This window comes from Grampus griseus, assembly GCF_964374135.1.
Source record: "Grampus griseus genome assembly, chromosome: 20".
In the NCBI taxonomy this organism is placed as follows: Eukaryota; Metazoa; Chordata; class Mammalia; order Artiodactyla; family Delphinidae; genus Grampus; species Grampus griseus.
This window is the reverse complement of record NC_139014.1, coordinates 6,525,634-6,543,898: the sequence shown is the minus strand read 5'-3', so window position 1 is coordinate 6,543,898 and position 18,265 is coordinate 6,525,634. Positions and strand designations below refer to the sequence as shown.

The following is an 18,265-nucleotide window of genomic DNA, read 5'->3' as shown; positions in this document are numbered from 1 at the left end:
GGACCCGGCCAGGCTCAGCCCAACTGCTGCCTGTGGTGCTGTGATAAGGGTTTTGAAAGGTTTCTCTTAACGATGGTGGGATTCAAACCTTAACAGGTCAGATAGTGATGGCCAGATAGTGACCTGCCCTTCTCTCCACCCCAGGGGCTCCACGGGTCCCCTCCCTGGTCCACTGTCTCCCTACTTGTTCTCCTCAGTCCCAGGAACCTGGCTTTTCTGAGTGGTCTCCTGGTTGGGTAGAGAACAGCCCAGGGCCAGCTTCCCTTGCTTCTGAGCACCTGCCCAGGAACCTGGCCCTGGCAGGCCACCCTGGCAGATCTCCAGGATGTGGCCTCAGGGGCAGAGGTATAAGGGACCTGGGTGAGTCCTTGGAGAGTCCCCTCCATGCCACCTGCCACAGGCACGTCCCAGGGCTCGGTGGGCCAGGTTTGTTTTCCCCCAGTCCCTCCAGTCAGGTCCACGGCCAGATAAGATGAGAGTATCTGGGACCAGCTCAGGTCACTCCTGGGACTCCTGTACCTCGCTGGCTGTGGGTGGAAAGATGAAAGCCAAAAGCCTTCTCTTTCCAAGTCTGGCTCCATCGTGAATTCACAGTTTGAACGCTCCTGGAATCCGAGGTGCCTTCCCGGCGCCCTCCGAGCACGTGGGTTTAGCTCCCACTTTCCCTGATGAATGTCCCTCTAGGGCAGCCCTGGTGAGCCAAGCACATGGGGTGGTGGCGGGGGGGGGGGGACCTCGGCAGGGCCACCTAGCAGCTATAGGCTCAAGGCCCTCGGGATAAAGCCACCCCACCTCCCCTCCCTCCAGCTGTTCCCTACCCTCTCTGCCAGAGGCCACGCCGGGAACACCCATGGACAGAGCTCCAAAGGAAAACACAGAGGCCAAGGCGGTTTGGAGAAACCGGTTCCATTTCGATAGCATTTCCTTACAACTGTGCCTGGCTCAGGGCTGGGCAGCGGGTGGCGAAACCCTCCCCGTGTTGCCCAGGTCTCTGGGGGGTGGGAGCAGAAACAAAAAAGTTCTAGGCTAAGGCCGCTGCTATGTCCTGGGTGCAGCAACCTGTGAAATCACATTAATCAAGGAAACGGACGTCCCGCTAAAGTCTGTGGTACTGCACTCTTTAAAAAAAAAAAAAAAAATCAAACAAAAGTAAGATGCCCAAGCCATGGCTTAGGATGACGGCCCCCTGTCCACTCTGAGATGTTGCTGTGACCTGAGTCCTCGATCAGTCCTGGACCCAGTCATCACTTGGGGTCATGTGGGAAGGTGACCTCTCGCCCAGTCCCACGATCCTTGCTCGGTGGAGGTCCCAGTGATGTCCCAGGAGGGTGGCATCGGGACACCTGGTAGGCTGAAGCACCCAGTGGGGGACAGTCTGCTTTCTGATCGGGGCCAGGACGGAAAAACAGTCACCTTCCCTGAAGTAAGGGAAGAACACAGTTCTCTAGAAAAAAGTCAGATTTGCCAAGAGAGGAGATGCTGGTGCTGATTTGTAATGTCGATTTGGGGGTAAGTGGGGAAGAGGGAAAAGGAGCCGGGTCGGGGTGTGGGGCTGGCCCGGCCCTGCCAGCCTTCCTGGTGGCTGGGGCACTCAGAGGTTGCTGAAGAGTTCGTTTTTCTTGCTCCAGTCCATCTGCGGGGCCCGTTTGCTGCTGCGCTTCTGGTGGGCCCTCTCTTTGGCCACAGCCAGGGAGATGTTGAAGTCCAGGATGGGGTCGGAGGAGGAGGAGGTAGATGAGGGTGCCGTGCAGTCCTGTTTCTTGAGGCTGTCTTGGGAATTCAGCTGTAAAGAGGAGGGGGCGGCAGAGCGCGGGAGTTAGTGCCTTGGAGAGGTGGCTCCCTTGGGGCGGTGCCCAGGGAAGCCAGGTCACAAGAACTGAACGTGGCTCAGCATGTGACCTCCACACAGGCTGGTGTGCCAGGATCAAATGTGGCCTGGGAATGGACTTCCTGTCACCCAGTGCCACCCCCCTCCGCCCAGCCGGCCGGCCTACCTCCTCACTGGTGTCACTGGAGGTGGATCTCGCCAGGGTTGGCCTGGGGCTCTCGGAGGCCGTCTCGGCCAGGGCTTCACGACTGTTCTCCTGGCACAGAGAGGAGGCGTGTGGGTGGGCAGGGCATGGGGTGGGCAGTCCTGGGCGAGGAAGGGCATTCCCAGGGAAGACAGGCGCCTCGGTCTGAGAAGTTCCACTTAAGCCCTCGCTATCCACCCCAGAGCCCCACCGCCTGAGCCTGCCAGGGCCCCTCGAGGATTTACATTTTCACATTCTTCCAAGGATCAGAGGGTAGCCCGGTTCCACCACCCAGGCAGGAGGAACCATCCATCGTGGGATTAGCCGAGTTACCCGCCCCAGTCCTCCCAATGCAGCCTTTGGGGCTGACTCGCCTTTTGGGACGGCGACCCGGGAGGGGCCTCCTGGAGTGTGGGGACACTGGGAGCACCTTTGCTTGGCGTGGGGAACGCCCATCATGCTCCCTGAGTCTCCTGCAGCCCATCTGACTGTTTACTTGGACTTGACCCCGGGATTCTTGAAGTCTTAACCCCAAAGCTGCCAAGAAGGGCTCTGAAGGAAGGAGGTGGATGAGTTCTAGACCCACAGGCAGAGTGACAGAGGCTCAGGTGGTCCAGGGCCAGCCCCTTGCTGTGTCTGTCCCCCAGCAGGAGCCCCCGGGGAAGGGAAGCCTTTGAGCAGACCCTGCAGAGAGCTCCCGTTCTGTGGTCCGACAGCGAGTCGGCCCATCCTAGAGCCAAGGCCTTGACCAGGGCTGTGGCTTGGTGCTCAGCTCGTGCCTGGGTTCCTCTGTGGCCCCAGCTGCCACCGGGCCCCGCCATCTCCCCCCAGCCTCCGCTGCCTCCTCTTCCCTCTGTCCAGGGAGGACAGGCTTTGTTCTTCCAGCCCAGACTGGAAGTAGCAGGGGCCGGGGAGCGCGCGGCCAGACACTGCAGCTCTGTTCTTGGGGGGAAGAATGGCCGCCTCTGTGCGGTGGGGAGCTAGAGGCGGAGCTTGGCACCCAGGATGGCGGGCTGCGGACGGGCCGGCCAGGCCCCTCTCCCTCCCCGCTGCCTTGGGCCCAGGCGGGGGCTGAGGGATACACGGGCACTTACATAGCTTGGGGCCCAGGAGGGAGCAGCCTGGAAACCCGCAGTTTCCACCTGAGCCAGATGCTGTCCACCTCCCCCCTCCCCCTGCACACCAGGACTCAGCGCCAGAGAAGCAATTAGGGGTCTGCCTTTACCTTCCGGATCTCTCCATTGGTGAAGGGCTCAGGCAAGGGACCTAGGCGAAGGAGAGAAGAGCGGAGGTGAGGCAGGGGCTCTGGGGAATGCCGATGGAGTGGGGCATGGAAGGCAGTGAAGTTGCGGGGTTTGGGCAGATAAGCAGATCACGTTCCCCAAGGTCAGTGTTTAAAAGTCTCCTGACTGCCACCCACCGTGAGTACCTTTGACATTTTGACAACCCAGCACCCACATACGTTATGCGTGTGTGTGACCAAAGTTTAACGAAACAACTTGCCCTTACTACATCGCAATGCTTTTTGATTCTATTCAGTTTCATTAAAGAAAAAAAAGATGCTGGCCTCTGCCTACTCGATTAATCCCAAGAACCACTGATGAGTAAGGAGCTGTTTGAAAAAAAGCGCCGTCCTAGAGGGGGCTGAAATTCCAGGCTGGCTGCCTACCAGCCACCCGGGGAGCTTGTTAGAAATACAAATTCCTGGGCTTTGGTATCAGTTTCTGTTTCAGTGGGTCTGGGACAGGCCTAGGAATCAATATCTTTCAAATGCTTCCTAAGTGACAGCGGCATCACCAGAACTGGGACCACACCCTGGTTATGATTAGTACCTGCATCAGCTGAAAGAAAAGAAGCCCAACTCCTACTGGCCAGTGTGGGGATCGGGGTGGGGCGGGGGACCAGAGGGCTCAGGGCAGAGTCCTGGGTGTGCCCTCCCCCAGCCAATGGGAAACCTGGTGGTGGCAGAAGGGGTCAGAGGGAGAGACACCGGGCCCTGGGGTCACCCTCCCTGGGCTCACTCAGGGTAGACACCCCACCTGGCTGCAAGGGGAGCTGTTCCGTCTCTGGGGACTGGTCAGCCTGGGTGGGTTTCTTCTGAACTCTTAGCTCAAGATCAGTGTGTGTCTTTCTCCTCCCCTGGACCGTGGCCCCGGCACAGGCAGGCATACCTGACGCTCACCCAGCCTTCCCACGGTGGCTGGGCAGGGGACTGCTGGGACACGGGGACACTCACTCCCATCCCCCTGCAAGCAGCCCCTCACCCATGAGCTGTAGGCTGTCTCACTGTGGTAGGGAGGCAGCCGCTGGGAGGGGCATTCCTCTCCACGGGGAGAGTTACATCCAGCTGGGAGGAGGGTCACCTGGGGAGAGTACCCACCCCCAGGTCTCCCTGTGCAGGTCCTCTGGCCAGAGGCTGCAGGCACTGAGGTTCCCAGGGCGTTCCCACCCAGCCAGAGGGAGACAGAGGAGGGAGGAATGTCTGAGGGTTGATGACTTGGGGGTGGGGGGCAGAGAAGGATGCTGGGGGAGGCCGGGGGAGGCATTTGAGCAGCTGAGGGGAATCCAGATTTCAGCTGTGTCTTCCCACACCATGTTGCCAAGAACAAGGCTGGGGGCTTCTCTTGGCTTGTTTCCCCCTCAAGGAGAAAGGGGATTATCTGAGTGACCTGGTTTCCATGAACTTGGGAGCCAAGGGTAAAGAGGTACCCACCTCCCATGCCCAGGGTCTACTAGCGACTTCTAACTCACCCATTCCCGCCTCCAGGAACCCCCAGGACCCACTGGGCCCCTCCAGCTGGGGATCTAAGTTTGTGGCAGGACCTTTGCGTGGACCCATCTGCTACAAATATGACCCTCAGGGAGGCCCCACCCATTGCAAAGTCCAAAGATTTACCACCCAGCCCCCCACCCCTCCAGGAGCCATCTTCCCAGGGAGAAAAGTCCAGACCAGGGAGCAGAGCACCACTCAACTCCTCCCTGTCCTGGTGCAGCAGCCCTGCCCCATTTGGCTTGGGCTAGGGCGGGGGAGGTGCCAGGCTTGGCAGGGTGATGCGGGGGATGGGAAGGGCAGGGGCCCAGGGACCCACTGCTCTCTAGAGCCAGCGAGCCTGGGTTTCCAAGACAACCTGAGAGAAGGGAAGGGGAGGTACTGGGCCCTGTCATTGGACTCTGATCTGACCAAGCTAAGGCTGGAAGCCTCTCGAGACTTAACCCTTTCCTTGCATCAGCACTGCCCTGAGAGACTGCTGGGGGGAGAGGGGCGGGGGCCCAGGCCTCCCTCCAGTGCTGCAGCTTTGGCCTGGGAATCGGCAGCTCGCTTCCATCTCGCCAGCCCTCGTGCCAGCTTCCCCCCGTCATATGCCACCCTCAGAGACCCGATGTCAGCGCCGGCGTCCTCTCCCTGACCCTCTCTCCCAACCTACACCGTGGGACACAGTAGAGGCTAGAGCACCGGCCCACACCCCTGACTGGGGGCCTCGGGCCGCCCTGCCCAGCTCACCATGCAGGTGCTCCTGAGATGGGATCACTTTGCATTTCTTGAAGAACTCATCGGTCTCCTTGTCCACCACCAGCAGCTTGGCCTCGTCCCCGCCAGCCTTGATGGCGGACACCACGTCCCCGTGCTGCCTGCCCTCCACGCAGACCCCGTTCACCTGTGGGTGGGGGCAGGGGTTACTGGCACAGGTCTCAGTTCCGGGGTGGGCGGGGGCAGCTGGAAGCAGTACAAGGGGTCCTCTCTGTCCTCGGCCAGTTGGCAACTGGGGGACACTCAGCCCCCCCTTGCCTGTGGAGTCCTGAACCAGGCCAAGTGATCCTCCCACCTGATGGTCAGATGGGGAGGCAGGACACGTGGGAAAAGCCAAAGAAAATAGCCGGCCAAGACTGAACAAACACAGCTGTGACATGAGACGGGAAAGATCTGGGAGGCCTGGGTTGGGCCCCAGCTTTTCTAGGTACTTCCCTCCCTGGGCCTTGGTTTGCTCACATGTAAAATGAGGAGTCTTGGGAGAGCTGAGCTTCCAGCTCTAAGGTTCGAAGACTGAGATTCTGGGACCGGCCCCAAGACACTTGGTTCACGTTTCCTCTCCCAACGAGCATAGCACACGAGTGTAAGAGTGTGCCTGAGAGCCCCACTTGGGAGAAGGATTTCATCCTCCTGCCCGCATCCTCGTGCCTGGCATGAAGGCCTCGGGCAGAGGGAAGCTCTGGCGGTGGCCCCAGACGTCTAGCTGGATGGACGGGTGAATCGTGGACAGCTGAGTGTGTCTGCTCGGTGACGAAGAGCCCAGGGGAGATCCAGGCAGGAGAGAAGTCAGTCCATCTCTCCAGCCGTCCACCACCCATCTTTCCTTCCTTCCTTTTTTTTTTAAATTTTTTTTTTTTTTTTTTGCCACGCCGCATGGCTTGTGGATCTCAGTTCCCCAACCAGGGACTGAACCCAGGCCCCGGGAGTGGAAGCGCACAGTCCTAACCACTAGGCCGCCAGGGAAGTCCCCCATGTTTCCTTCCTTTTGTCCTTCCTTCCTTCCCACTCCCCCACCATCCTCCCCCGTCTCCCATCCATCCATCTGTCTGGTATCTCTGGGCTGCCCGAGCCTCACAGGCTAATAATGAAGGAGCAATGATGTGACGCCTGCCGCAGGGGAGGCCTCCTGCAGTCAGGAAGGAAGAGCCTGGGAGGAAAGCAAGAAGCGTTACCTCCACGATGCGGTCCTGGGCCCGGAGCCCCGAGGCCTCAGCGGGCGAGTCTGGGTCCACTGCCCGGATGAACTGGCCTGGCTTGGACTTGTCACTGTGCAGGTTGAAGCCGTAGCCGTTGGGGCCCTTCTTCATGGCGCAGAGCCGAGGCCGAAGCTCGTGCTGCGGGGAGAAAGGAGGGGCGACGGTCATCCCACAGCACCCCGGGTTCTGCCCTCCCTGCTCCGTGCCTGACCCCACCTCCCCACCGAGGAGAACTGGGGGAGGACGCAACATGCTGGCCTGGGACTCAGAAGACCTGAGACCCCGCACTGCAGCAACCCAGCCGGGTGACCCTGGGCAGGCCACTGTTCCCTCTTCTGGCAGATGCGGGGTGGGAGCAGGTTAGCTCAAGTCTCTCCCCTTCTGACATTCTAAGGGTCATCACGTTATTTTGATCACTACCTCAATCTCTCAGGGGGTAGCATCCCTGCCAGCCTGGCTTGGTACCTGGGACAGTGACTGGGGACCCCCAGCCCTTTTGTTCGCTATTGTCTGCAGCGGGGGAAGCAAGGGCAGCTGGTTACTCAAAGCTGGTCAGCATGTTTACAGTAAAGCGTCTCCTCGCCCACACGGACTCCTGTCTCGTCCCCACCAAGCAAAATGGCCCAGCCAGAAGGGAGCTGGGGGCCAGATGACCACAGACCAGAGGGAGGCACAGCCAGGGGTCCCGGACGGGACAGGCACATCCCACCGGCAGAACCAAGGCTGAGGGGAAAGGCAGCAACAGAACCCCAAAGACCGTTTGGGTCCCCAAGGAGCCTGAATGGGGAGGGGAGCGGTGGGGAGCAGGGCTGGGCTGAAGGGAGCCCCGTGTGGCTGTGGCCATGGCCTGGAGAGGGGGACCCACGGAAAAGGCACAGGAAGATTGCTCTTAAACACTCAGACCCTCCGCTGAAAACAGTTTTCACCAGCCTAAGCAGCTTAGCTTAGAAGCTGCAGCCCTGGGGTACGTTTACAAGGCGGAGGGAATACAGTGTGAGGGGGCCAGAGGCCTGAGCCCATGACCGACTTGGGGTGCCTCTCCCCCTTCTCCAAGGCCTGCGAGCTCTGGGTTATCACCCGGCTGCCAGGTATCTCCCGCTGAGGAGCTATGTGACCTGGGGCAAGTAATTTCCTTCTCAGAGCCTAGGGTTCATTGTTTGTAGACCATTCTTAGTGCCAGGGTTGCTAGGAGGTCCAGGGGGTAATTAACATATGTGGGAACACCTGACCACGCTAAAATCTCTGTGCCCGGTTTGCCATCGTTGCTAATATCAATACAAGCTGAGAAGTGAGATTCTGAGGGTGGGGTGGGGTGCCGGGTAGCTCTGAGACCTCACTCCCCAGCTGGGAGAGGAGAAGGCAAGGGAGGGGTGGGGAGGGAGAGGAGGGCTTACAGGCCTCCTGCCCCAACTCGCTGGCCCCAGGAGGCGGCTGCCGTCTGCAGTGAAGCCTCAGTCCCCACCCCTCTGCTCCGGGAGGGGTAGGGAGGTGGCCGGAGGAGGGTGACTCTGCTTTCCTTTAGATGCCTGGGTGGGCCTTTGTGTGTTTCAGGATGTTGGTAGGGGGTGTGGAGAGGCCAAGACAGGAAGGAGGGGTGAGGCGACGTTTAGGCCTGGGTTTACCCTAATCTGGGATAGAGGCCCCGTGCGATCTCACTTCACCCCAGACCACGGAGGCACCCTCTTTTCTCCAGTTCTCCTCATCCCTTCTGGTCCTCACTGCAGGCCCCCCCCCTCGCTGATGCCCCCCTCCCGCTGCTTCCCCTGGGGTGGAGGGGAGGCCCTCCCGCAGCCTGCAGCCCCCGCCCCCCACCGGGATCTAGTTCCGGGAGTGAGGCTCTTTTCCCCTCAAGCTAATCCCTCCGCGGAGCTGCCAGCCCAGCCCTCCCCCAGGCCCAGGGGAACAGGAACAGGTCCGACCAGTTGCTACCACGGGGCAGGCAGCTTTCTGCCCCAGCCGGGCAGTGCTCTGCAGTCACCCCGAGAAAGCGGGGAGGGTGAATCACGGGGAAGGGAGAGGGCAGCTCTGGTGTCTCTGCTCCCCCCGCCGCCCCTCACTCCAGAGAGCCTTCCCTCCATCCTCGAGATAGGGTTAGGGGTAGGGTGAGGGTTAAGCCTGACCCCTATCCTCAAGATGGGGAAACTGAGACAGGAAGCCCATTGCCTGATGTCAGAACTTCACGGTGGAGAAGCCAGGACGCCACCCCGGGCTCTGACTTGGGACCTGTGCTCCCGCCACCATCCCTGGAAGGACCCAAGCCCAGGCTGGGAGGAGGCCCACTGGAGGTGGGGAGTTGCAAACACCGCTTGCAGCCTCTGCTGGGAGGGGCAAGGAGATGATGAAACCGCAGGCTTCCTTCCGAGGCTCAGGCTCGCGGCCTCTCGCGGGGCGACACGGCGGCGAGCAGGCCCGGCGGCTTCGGGCGTCCTCCTGGCTGGCGGGGCGGCACTGGCTGCCCCCGTGATGGGTCTCTGTGCCGCGGGCTTCCCTCACTGATCCTCAGCACCTTTCCCCCCGGGGACCCTTGCCTGGTGACTTGTCGTGTGCACCTCACTTCCTTCTGCTGGCGCCAAACCATGAGGATCTCAGGGCAGATTCACCTGCAGAGCCCAGGCCCCCGCTGCTCCCTTCCCCCTGCACTGGGACCTGTTCCGTTGCTTTCTGGGGTGGCTGGGGCGGGGGACAAGGAAACCCCAGGCGTTTTCCGAAGCGCTCAGACAGGTATAGAGCCCCACCCAGCTCCCATCTTCCCCAGTCCCCAGAGGCTCCCTCCCTTCCCATGGGGCTGGGGGGGGGGGCTTCCCATTCTTCCCGCGTTGCTCTCCACCCTTCCCCCAGCTGCCCCCAGGAGGCGTCATTGCCAGCTGCTGAGTCAGCCCATCAAAGGCGCCCATCCCAGCCTGGTGGAAGCTGGTGCTGTCAGGAGTCCTGGGGGCAGCTCCCTCAGGGTGTGTGGTCAGCACCGAGAAGAGAAGATGGGGACGGGAGGTGTCAGGTGCTGGCCGGAGCTTGGCCACCATTGCTCTGGGCCCACACCCCCAGAGCTGGGGCAAGGGGAAGAAATGGAACATCTGGGACATCCTGGGGGTGGCATGCGGCTCCCAGGAGCTCAGGAGGGGACCTGTGCCATGGTGGCAGCTCCGGAGGGGAACACGGCCCCAGCGTGTTCAGAGATTCAGGCGGGTCTTCCAGTGTGGATGACAGCTCGGAAGGAAAGATCAGGATCTGCTCAGTGGGGAGACTGGCAGAGAAGTGAGAGGAAAGCCCAGGAGGCGGTGGTGGCCGACGGGCTGTGCAAATGGGCCGGGGTGGCTGGGGGCTGGATGAGTCTCTCACTTCCAGACAATGCCAGACCTGCCTTCCAGAACAGACCCTGTCAGGAGAGCTGCCTCTAGACTCTTCCCATGGGGGCTTCTCCCACCCTGCGGGTCTCGGGCTGCCCCGAGCCTTGCACAGGCCTGCCCCGGCTGCTGGCTCCATTCCGTCCTCTTCACCCAGGGAGCCCAGTCACCTCCACCCACTCAGCCCAGGGAGCGGATGTTGGGCACGGAATTCAATAGGCACCACCAGCAGCCACCTGGAAAGCTGGGGAAAGTCGATACCCTAATCCTGGTGACCGTCTCTGGGGAGCAGGCCCAGGGCCGCTCCCTGCTCCTCCTTGGGGAGGGCGGCTGGGGGCCAACGCCCCACTGGGCCCAGCCCCGCCCTGGCCGGTGCCATGGTGATGGGCCCTATAGAAAACAAGCCAGGCTGCTTCTCCCAGGCCAGCCAGCTCCGGGCCCCAGAAGGGGCGGCTGGAGGAGCAGCAAGACCACCGGGGTGGCTAGGGGAACAACAGAGGTGACTCGTCACCTCCCAAGGCTGCCCTTCCCCCCAGCCCGGCCAGCCGAGGGCTCTTCTTTATGCAAATAAGATAAGAATGATACCCTGCCCCCACGCAGGGGAATCAGCCCCAACAAGGGAGGGGGGGGTGGAGAGATGGAGCCCTGGCTGTTCTGGTGGGGGAGGGGTGGGGTATACTGGGTGTAAGGAGCCCGGGCTGCAGCTCAGGCCGCTTCACGGGGCTCTTGGAGACACAGGCCTGGGTCTGGTGCCAACTCTTCAAGGAAACCAGGATGGAGCGAGCTGCCTCTGCCTGGGGGTGACGTGTGACTGGGCAGCACGGGGGCACTGTCCTCAGGGCAGGCTGGGAAGTGACCAGGAGCTCAGACTGCTGGCCAGTGTCCAGGCTCTAGGCTGAAGGCATCCTCTCCTCATCCAAAGGGAGGTGACCAAGGGCTCGGCTGTCACTGACCCATGATCTCTGGCCCTGATGTGGCTTCATTTATTTCTCCCTAGAAGACACCCCAGCCCAAGGTCTGTGCACACTGAGGAATGCTGGCCGCCTCCCTCTGCAAAAAAGGAGCGACTCTAGGCCTTGATCTCGTGCTTTGCCGTTTCTCAGCGGGAAGGCCCTTCTCCGGAGACCCGCAGGGTGGGATCCAGATGATAAAGTGGGGGCTGCTTCTCTGACACCCCCACGCAGGGACCCTGAGCCAGGTTCTCCCTCTGGCTCTTTTCTCCCGGTGCTGGCCAGAGACCCACCCGATGGGGAGTTTGGCTCAGTTCTCCCCAGGCCTGGGCAAGCCTGGGATAGAGCAGGCTGGTACCTGGGCTGTGGCCTGGCTGGACACCACCCAGGCTGGCAGGCTCTCTACCGTCATCCCTCCTCACCCTCCTTCCAGAAGTTGCTGGATTTAACTCCTGTGGGCTGTCCCGAGAGGCTCTGTAAGGACCTTCTCGGAGCTTGTGAAATCGGGGCTCTACGTTTAGTGAGCACTTACTAAGTGCCAAGCACCCCACCAGGGCTTTATAAGTGTATATTCTTGTCAGGACCCAACTTAACCCTTTGGGAGGAGGGTATTATTGCCCTCACTGCACAGATGAGGAAACTCAGGTTCAAAGAGGTGGCATAAACCGCTCAAGTACACACAGCTGATGGGAGAAGAGGGTCGGCTTTGACCTCAGCTCCAGAGCAGCAGTGCCCATAGAAACAGAATGCGTCACGTAGCTAACTTAAACGTTTCTAGTAGCCAAATTAAAACGTAAAAAGAAACAAGAGAAATCAATTTTAATATCTTACTTAACACAACATATCTAAAATATTATCATTCTAACACGTAATCTAGTTAAAAGTTATTAATGGCATACTTTACATCCTTTTTCCTGTACTAAGTTTTCCAAATCTGGTGTGCATTTTATTTTTACTTACGGCACATCTCAATTTCAACCAGCACATTTCAAGCGCTAAGAGCCACACGTGGCCAGTGGCTGCCCAAAAGGCCCGTACAGACCCTAGAGGTCTCACTCTCAACTCTTAGGCTGTCCCCTACGTCCCCATGGCCTTTGCTGTTTCAACTGGGCATCACGACCTTATAAACAAGCACAGGGAGAGGCCGGAGCCTTTGTCCCTGGAAAGTCAGAGCTCCGGCCTCAGTCCCCCAGCCTTGGGCGGCACTAGAACCCAGGCCTTGGGGTATCCGTACCACTTGTCCTTTTCAGGGAGCAGGAAGCCAAACAGGGTCTGGGGTCGGGGGACGTGGTGAACTGTCCTACCCTGAGGGGTGGGGGAGGAAGGCCAAGGCCGACAGCCAAGGTCAGCCTCTCAGGGGTAGTCCTTTGTGCTACAGGGAGCCCCAGAGCCAGCAAGGACAGTTCTCAGGCCCTGGGGATGAGGGTAGAGACTTGGTTACCAGACTCCCGGCTGGGCCCATAGTGTGAGAAGGGATGGGGCCTGGAGCCTGCCCCTTCTGGGCCGAGGCCTTCCATCGGGGCTGACACTTTTCCTGATGGTGTCCGCTGGGGACAGAAGCACCTGGGAGCCCTGGAGCCTTGCAGGGAGCTGGTTCCAGCAGCCTGAATTTATGCTGCTGTGATGGCCCTAGTATGGCCCAGAATGTGATGGGCAGAGACACCCAGCTGGAGGGTCAGGCCCTTAAGCACAACCCAAGCCGGATGGACGTGCAGACACTGGAGTCAGAGTGAGCGGAGTTCTCAGACGCAGCCCTGCTACAGGGTACGGGCTCCCTACTGAGAACCGTGGGGCCACCGCCCGCACTGATGGAGCCTCAGTCTCCGCATATGGACAATGGGGCTAGTAGCTACCCTGTAGGGTGGTCGTGTGGATTAACTGAGATAAGGCGTGTTTAGTACACAGCACATCGCCAGACACATATAATAACTACCAGTTACTTATTATTTATCAACTTACAAAATGGAGAAAATAATACCTGATTTGCAGGGCTGTGGTGAGGGAAGAAAAAGAAAAAAATCAGTGAAGTGTGTATCACTACCTTTAGGGCCGGGCAACTAGCAGGCTTAGAGGAGCTCCCATTATTGGGGACTAGAGCTCTGGTTTCTCTCTGTAAGAGGCTCACAGCACCCTCAAGACCTTGGCCAGGCCCCGTCTTCCCCTAATTCCTAAGCGCTCCCTGACTTCCTCAGGGATCCATGGGATGGAGAGCCTGGGGAGGAAGAGAAGGGCCCCCCCATGGAGACAGGACGGGGATCCTTGAGAAAAAAGCCCCTTCTCTTTCCAAGAGAATCATCTCCAGGATTGAACAGGAACCAGAAGGTCAGAACCAGGGGCTATCCCAGGGGAGAAAGAAATTCCAAGTATGTGACTTAAGAGGAGGAACCAGCACACAAGCCGTCACACCCTGTCCATTTCCAATCCAAACATCCTGCAGCTCAAGCCCTGCTCTGCCCTCGCAGACTCTAGCTCGGTCCGTGTGAAACGGGAACACGGGAAAGAGGTTGGAGGCTGCCAGCTAATGGTGCCCACCCCCGACTTTGCCACCTGGGTACCTCTGGGATCAAGGTCAGGCGTGGCGGGAACCCACCCCACGCTGGGCACTTAACACACACCTTCCGCATCATCTCATCAAATCTCTCCCACAACCCTGCAGGGTGGGGTCGGGGTCCCCGTTTCACAGAGCTAGAAGCTGAGGCTCGTGGGGAACGCTGAACAATCAGGGTCCCAGAGCCAGAGGGCAGCAGGGCTGGGATTCACAGACTTTTGGCTCTCTAGTTTTAAAATGGAAGCTGCTAGTAGGCAAGAAAAAGGAGCGAGTAAAGCTCTATCTGGAATTCCAATCTCCGGGTGTGCTCTCGAGGCATGAACAGGCCCAGGTGGGTTGGGCCGAGATGAATTAGGACAAAGTCCCCCATGGCTGTTTCGCATTCATCCATTCACGCAAAAATGATTTATTGAGCCCCTCCCTGCTCGGTGCCGGGGACAGTGATGGGGATATGAACATAAATCAGCCACAGCTGTTGCCCTTGGGACCCAGCACGGGCTGGTGGAGCAGATATGAACAGATGATTGAGATATTGCGTGTTCCGTGTGAGAAAAGGTGGAAGGACAGGGGGCAGAAGGAGGTGAGGGAAGAGCTCACGATGCCTGCGGGGTCGAGGAAAGGTTTCCTGGGAGGTGAGTGGTCTTGGGGAGCGTGCTTGGTGCGGAAGAGGACTGAGGGTTCCCACGTGCAGATATTAGGGGCGAAGGCTCAAAGCACATGGCATGCTGGGAGGGAATTCGGACCCTCGGTGTGGTTTGGTGGGCTGGTGGGGACAAGAGGGGCGGTGGCGAGAGAAGGCTGCCGGATTGTGAAGGGCTGATTCTTCAATGACAGCGACCCCAGATGGAGCGCTTTCGGATGCCAGGCTTGGCCACGGCAGCACGTGCCCTACGGGAGAGGCAGATCCAGGGCTAGCTGCCCCCTGGGTGGGCGTGTAATCATCACTGTGAAATATGTATTAATTCAGATCTCAGCAACCAACGTTCACTGAGCATTTACTTAGTGGCGGCTCTGAGCTACTGGCTCGACAGGCATCCTCATGTAACCCCGCCAACGCGACGAGGCCCCTGCTGTCACCCCCAATTTACACAAGAGGAAATGGAAGCTTAGAGAAACTTGGCTCGCTCGCGGTGGCCCAGCGAGTGCAGCTGAGCTGGCTCAGGCCTGCCCAGCCCCCGCTGTGGGCCCCATGCCGGCTGCCCAGCTCAAGGATTTAGGCCTCATCCTGTGACTGCGGGGGGCCGTGAGCAGGGGTGCTGTTGCTCCTCCCTCCCCGTGGGTGGAGGTGTGCCGAGCTGGAAGCACCCCGCCACCTCCTCCGAGATCAGGACTACGGGCACCCCTCACCCTCTGCCCTGCATCGTTCTCGACCCAGGCCGCTCTTCCCAGTGAGATGTCACCCGCCACCCACTCTGCATGACACTTTCCCACCAACACCTTTTTCACTTCTGAGAACTAACGATGATGTCATTAACAGCCCCCACTTTGTAAACGAATTCAGACTCAAACTAATCAGTTAACATTCAAACGCTGGGTATATCCCTTACACAGACATCCCTTGTCTCTTCAGGGAACGATGAACTCTTATGATGTCTATTAACTTTTTTTTTCTTTTCTTTTTTTGCAACGACAGGGCGGGTCATCTGCAGGCCCACCGTACCAGATTTCATGGGAACCTCCTACCAGGACTTAACGCTGCTCGGCGGCCATGCAGAGGCTAAGAGACACCCCGCTCACAGCTGGGATTCAAATGCCTGGGCATACAAGATGCTCAGTCCAGCACACTAGGGGCTCAAGGACTTTCCATTAGTTGTAAAATTCTAGAGAAGGCAGGTGTCACTGGAATCCAACGCCCTCATTTTATTGATGGGAGAACCAAGGCTCAGAGAAGTTCTGATTTGCTCGTTGACCTGAAACCCCAAGAGGCCTGGTGATGGTGTCCCCGGGACTGGCTGGAGGGTTCTGTTCCCTTCCACGGGCCCAACAGAGCATACACACAAATGCAGGTGTCACGCCACTACCTGGGGCAACCCCATCCTGCGCTCACCCAGAGAGCAGAAGCCAACCTCTGCTGCTTCTCAGGTGGCCTGGTGGGGAGCACATGTGCTAGGTCAAGCCTCCGTCCTGGCCTCTGCGCCCCCCAGCTCCCCGCAGGCCCTCCTGCACCCAGCAGCAAAACCAAAAGGGCACCAGGAGGAGCTAAACATGACTGCAACCTAGGGGGGCGGGTCCGGGAGGCCGATTACTTGTGCCAGTGCCGAAGTCCAAAAAAAACAAAAACAGAACAGGAATGGTCAATCGATGCCCTCGGCACAAAGTTCAAACTGGATTTCTGCCTGGGACCAGAGGTCATGGGTTCCAAGTCCCCAGTGTCAAACCCCTGCCAGGGGTGCTCCGACCCCACCCCCACCCTTGCCAATGCCAGCTTGTTAGCGGCAGGAAGCAGGAGCCTGGTGGCCCTGGCGTTCTCGGCACCCAGCTCTGGCTGGACAGGGCTCCTGGTGACTTCACCTCCACCAACCCAACCGGCCCTCTCCGGCTCCACCTACTACCCTTAAAGGCTGAACTGTGCCCTTTCTCTGTCAAGGGAGGCTCCTACTGGCACCATGGACACCCCTGCCAGCAGGTGGAGAGCTGGTGAAGCCAAACGGGCCCAGGGGATGCCCTGGTCCTGCTCCCCACAACCCCACCCTGAGGCCCCCCCTTCACTCTCCGGGGAACGGTAGGCTCAGTACAACTTCCCTTTTGCCTCCGCCCCTCCTACGGCCGATCCAAACTGGGGTCATGAGAGGAAACACCAAACGTGGTTAGAAAGCAACCAGTCTGCTTGCTGTCCAGGGACTGGAGTGAGACAGCTGATGCCCGGGCAAGACCACCTGCTGTCCGCTGTCCAGCCCAGGAACGCTGGACCACTCCCGCCGCCGTTTCTCCTCCTCCAAGGTCTTCCCTCCCGCTCCCAGATACTAGCCAGCGCTTACTCCTCACATTCCTGAGAATCATAAATCCCCCTGGGTGGCAGAGCTGCCACCATCCCCCAGACCAGACGCCTCTGCGCCTCCTCCCTGAGCCCCACCCCCATACATCGCCTTGGGACGGTGGAGCTTCTTTCTTAGAAGTCACACCGGACTTCAGGAGGATGAAGTCCAGCCAGGCTGAAGTTCATGATACACACGCCAGCCAGCGGGCTGTGGGGAAGGGGGGAAGTGCCTGAGAACCCAGCGTGTGACCCCCCTCCCCTCCCCTCCCAGCGCTGCAGCTCCACACAGAAAGAGCGTAGTTATTCCTCTAGCTTTTTGAAGTCGGGGCCGCTCTAGCCTCACCCCAGCTCCATTTACCACCCCCAGGGGCCGTGGAGAAAGCTGGTCACTTCACCAGGAGGGGCGGGATTGGGAGTCCCAAGGGACCGGAGCAGACACCACCGACAGAGTCGAGGAAAAGGGGACTGGGCTCCCTGGAGCCGCTCGCCCTCACCCTCACTCCCAAAGGCGCTCAGGGTCCCAGCCCAGTCTGGGGAGAAGGAGTAGGGGTCGCGGGACGCAGCCTCAAGGCTGTAACTGCCAGTTCGCCCGGTTGGCGGGCGGAAGCAGTCTCCCCCGTGAGGATCCAGTTTCAGAAAGACAAGGCGGCAGCAGGGCTGGGCGTCCGGGGCGCCTGGGTCTCTGGACTACTCTCCCTCCCACCCGGTTCCAGCCTCGCCGTCCGGCCCGGGCCCGCACTTACCCGCTCCTGATGGCTCTTCTCGGCCTCGTGCGGCTCCGGCGCGGCGGCGGGCGGCTCATTTTCGCCGCCAGCCCCCTGCTCCTCGGCGGCGGCCGGCGGCTCGGCCTGCCCGGATCCTTCCTGGGGGCGCAGCATCTCCTCCCGGACCTGGACGCCCAACTTCTGCAGCCGCTCGTCGGTCTCGGGGTCGACCACCAGCAGGCGCACGGAGTTGAGTGCGGCACGGATGCGGCTCACCACCTGCTGGTGGGTCTCTTTCTCCACGTTCTCGCCATTCACCTCCACTAGCCGGTCTCCGGCCAGCAGTCCCGACTTCTCGGCCGGCGAGCCGGGCTCCACCAGCCGGATGAACTGGCCTACCTTGCCCTTTTCCCCGTGCAGGTGGAAGCCGTAGCCGTTCGGACCCTTCTCCAGGCAGCAGAGCCGGGGTAGAGGCGCCCCGGCCGCCGCGTCCGTGCTCATCTCGCCCTGCAACGGCTCAGCGGCGTCCGGTCGGGGTCCGGAGACGGGACGGTCCACCCCTTCTTCTCACCCTGCGGGCCGGGAGACGAGAGCGAGGGCGGCAGGGAAAGCCCGCGCCGCCGAACTGGCAGAGCTAGCAGGTGTCCTGGGAGCGGCGGAGGCGAACTGCGAGGAGCCGAAGCCGAAGCTCACGGACCAATCCCCGCCGTGCGCGGAGTCTGAGCGTTCCAGAGCCCGCCCAGGCTGCTTATTCCTGGGGGCGGGGCCGCGTGGAGGGTGTGGACCACCGAGGGCCAATCAGACACCACGGAGAGGGGGAGCTCTGGCAGGGTGAACGACACCGGCCAATGGGAGCGCGCAGGGGTGAGTTTCTGCTCTCAGCGCGGCGCCCCGCGGCGGGAGAAGAAAGAGGGCTCAGGAAGTGGAAGTGTCTGTTACCAAGTGGCTGGTTGAGGCCCGGGGGTGGGGGGGGAGAGGGGAGGGGGAGGAGGAGGGGGAGGGCCGGGC

The 18,265-nt window shown here is 60.2% G+C and overlaps 1 protein-coding gene across 1 annotated transcript; it reads right to left on the bottom strand.

Moving 5' to 3' along the window:
* Nucleotides 1-1,124: 1,124 nt before the first annotated feature.
* Nucleotides 1,125-17,960, bottom strand: NHERF1 (NHERF family PDZ scaffold protein 1). Its single transcript, XM_082679350.1, has 6 exons — nt 17,297-17,960; nt 6,714-6,875; nt 5,515-5,668; nt 3,238-3,278; nt 1,995-2,084; nt 1,125-1,783 (listed from the first exon to the last, which is right to left on the bottom strand). Exons 1-6 carry the CDS (start codon nt 17,756-17,758, stop codon nt 1,592-1,594), a joined length of 1,101 nt encoding a protein of 366 aa, XP_082535476.1. The 5' UTR covers nt 17,759-17,960; the 3' UTR covers nt 1,125-1,591.
* Between the last annotated feature and the right edge of the window lie 305 nt (nt 17,961-18,265).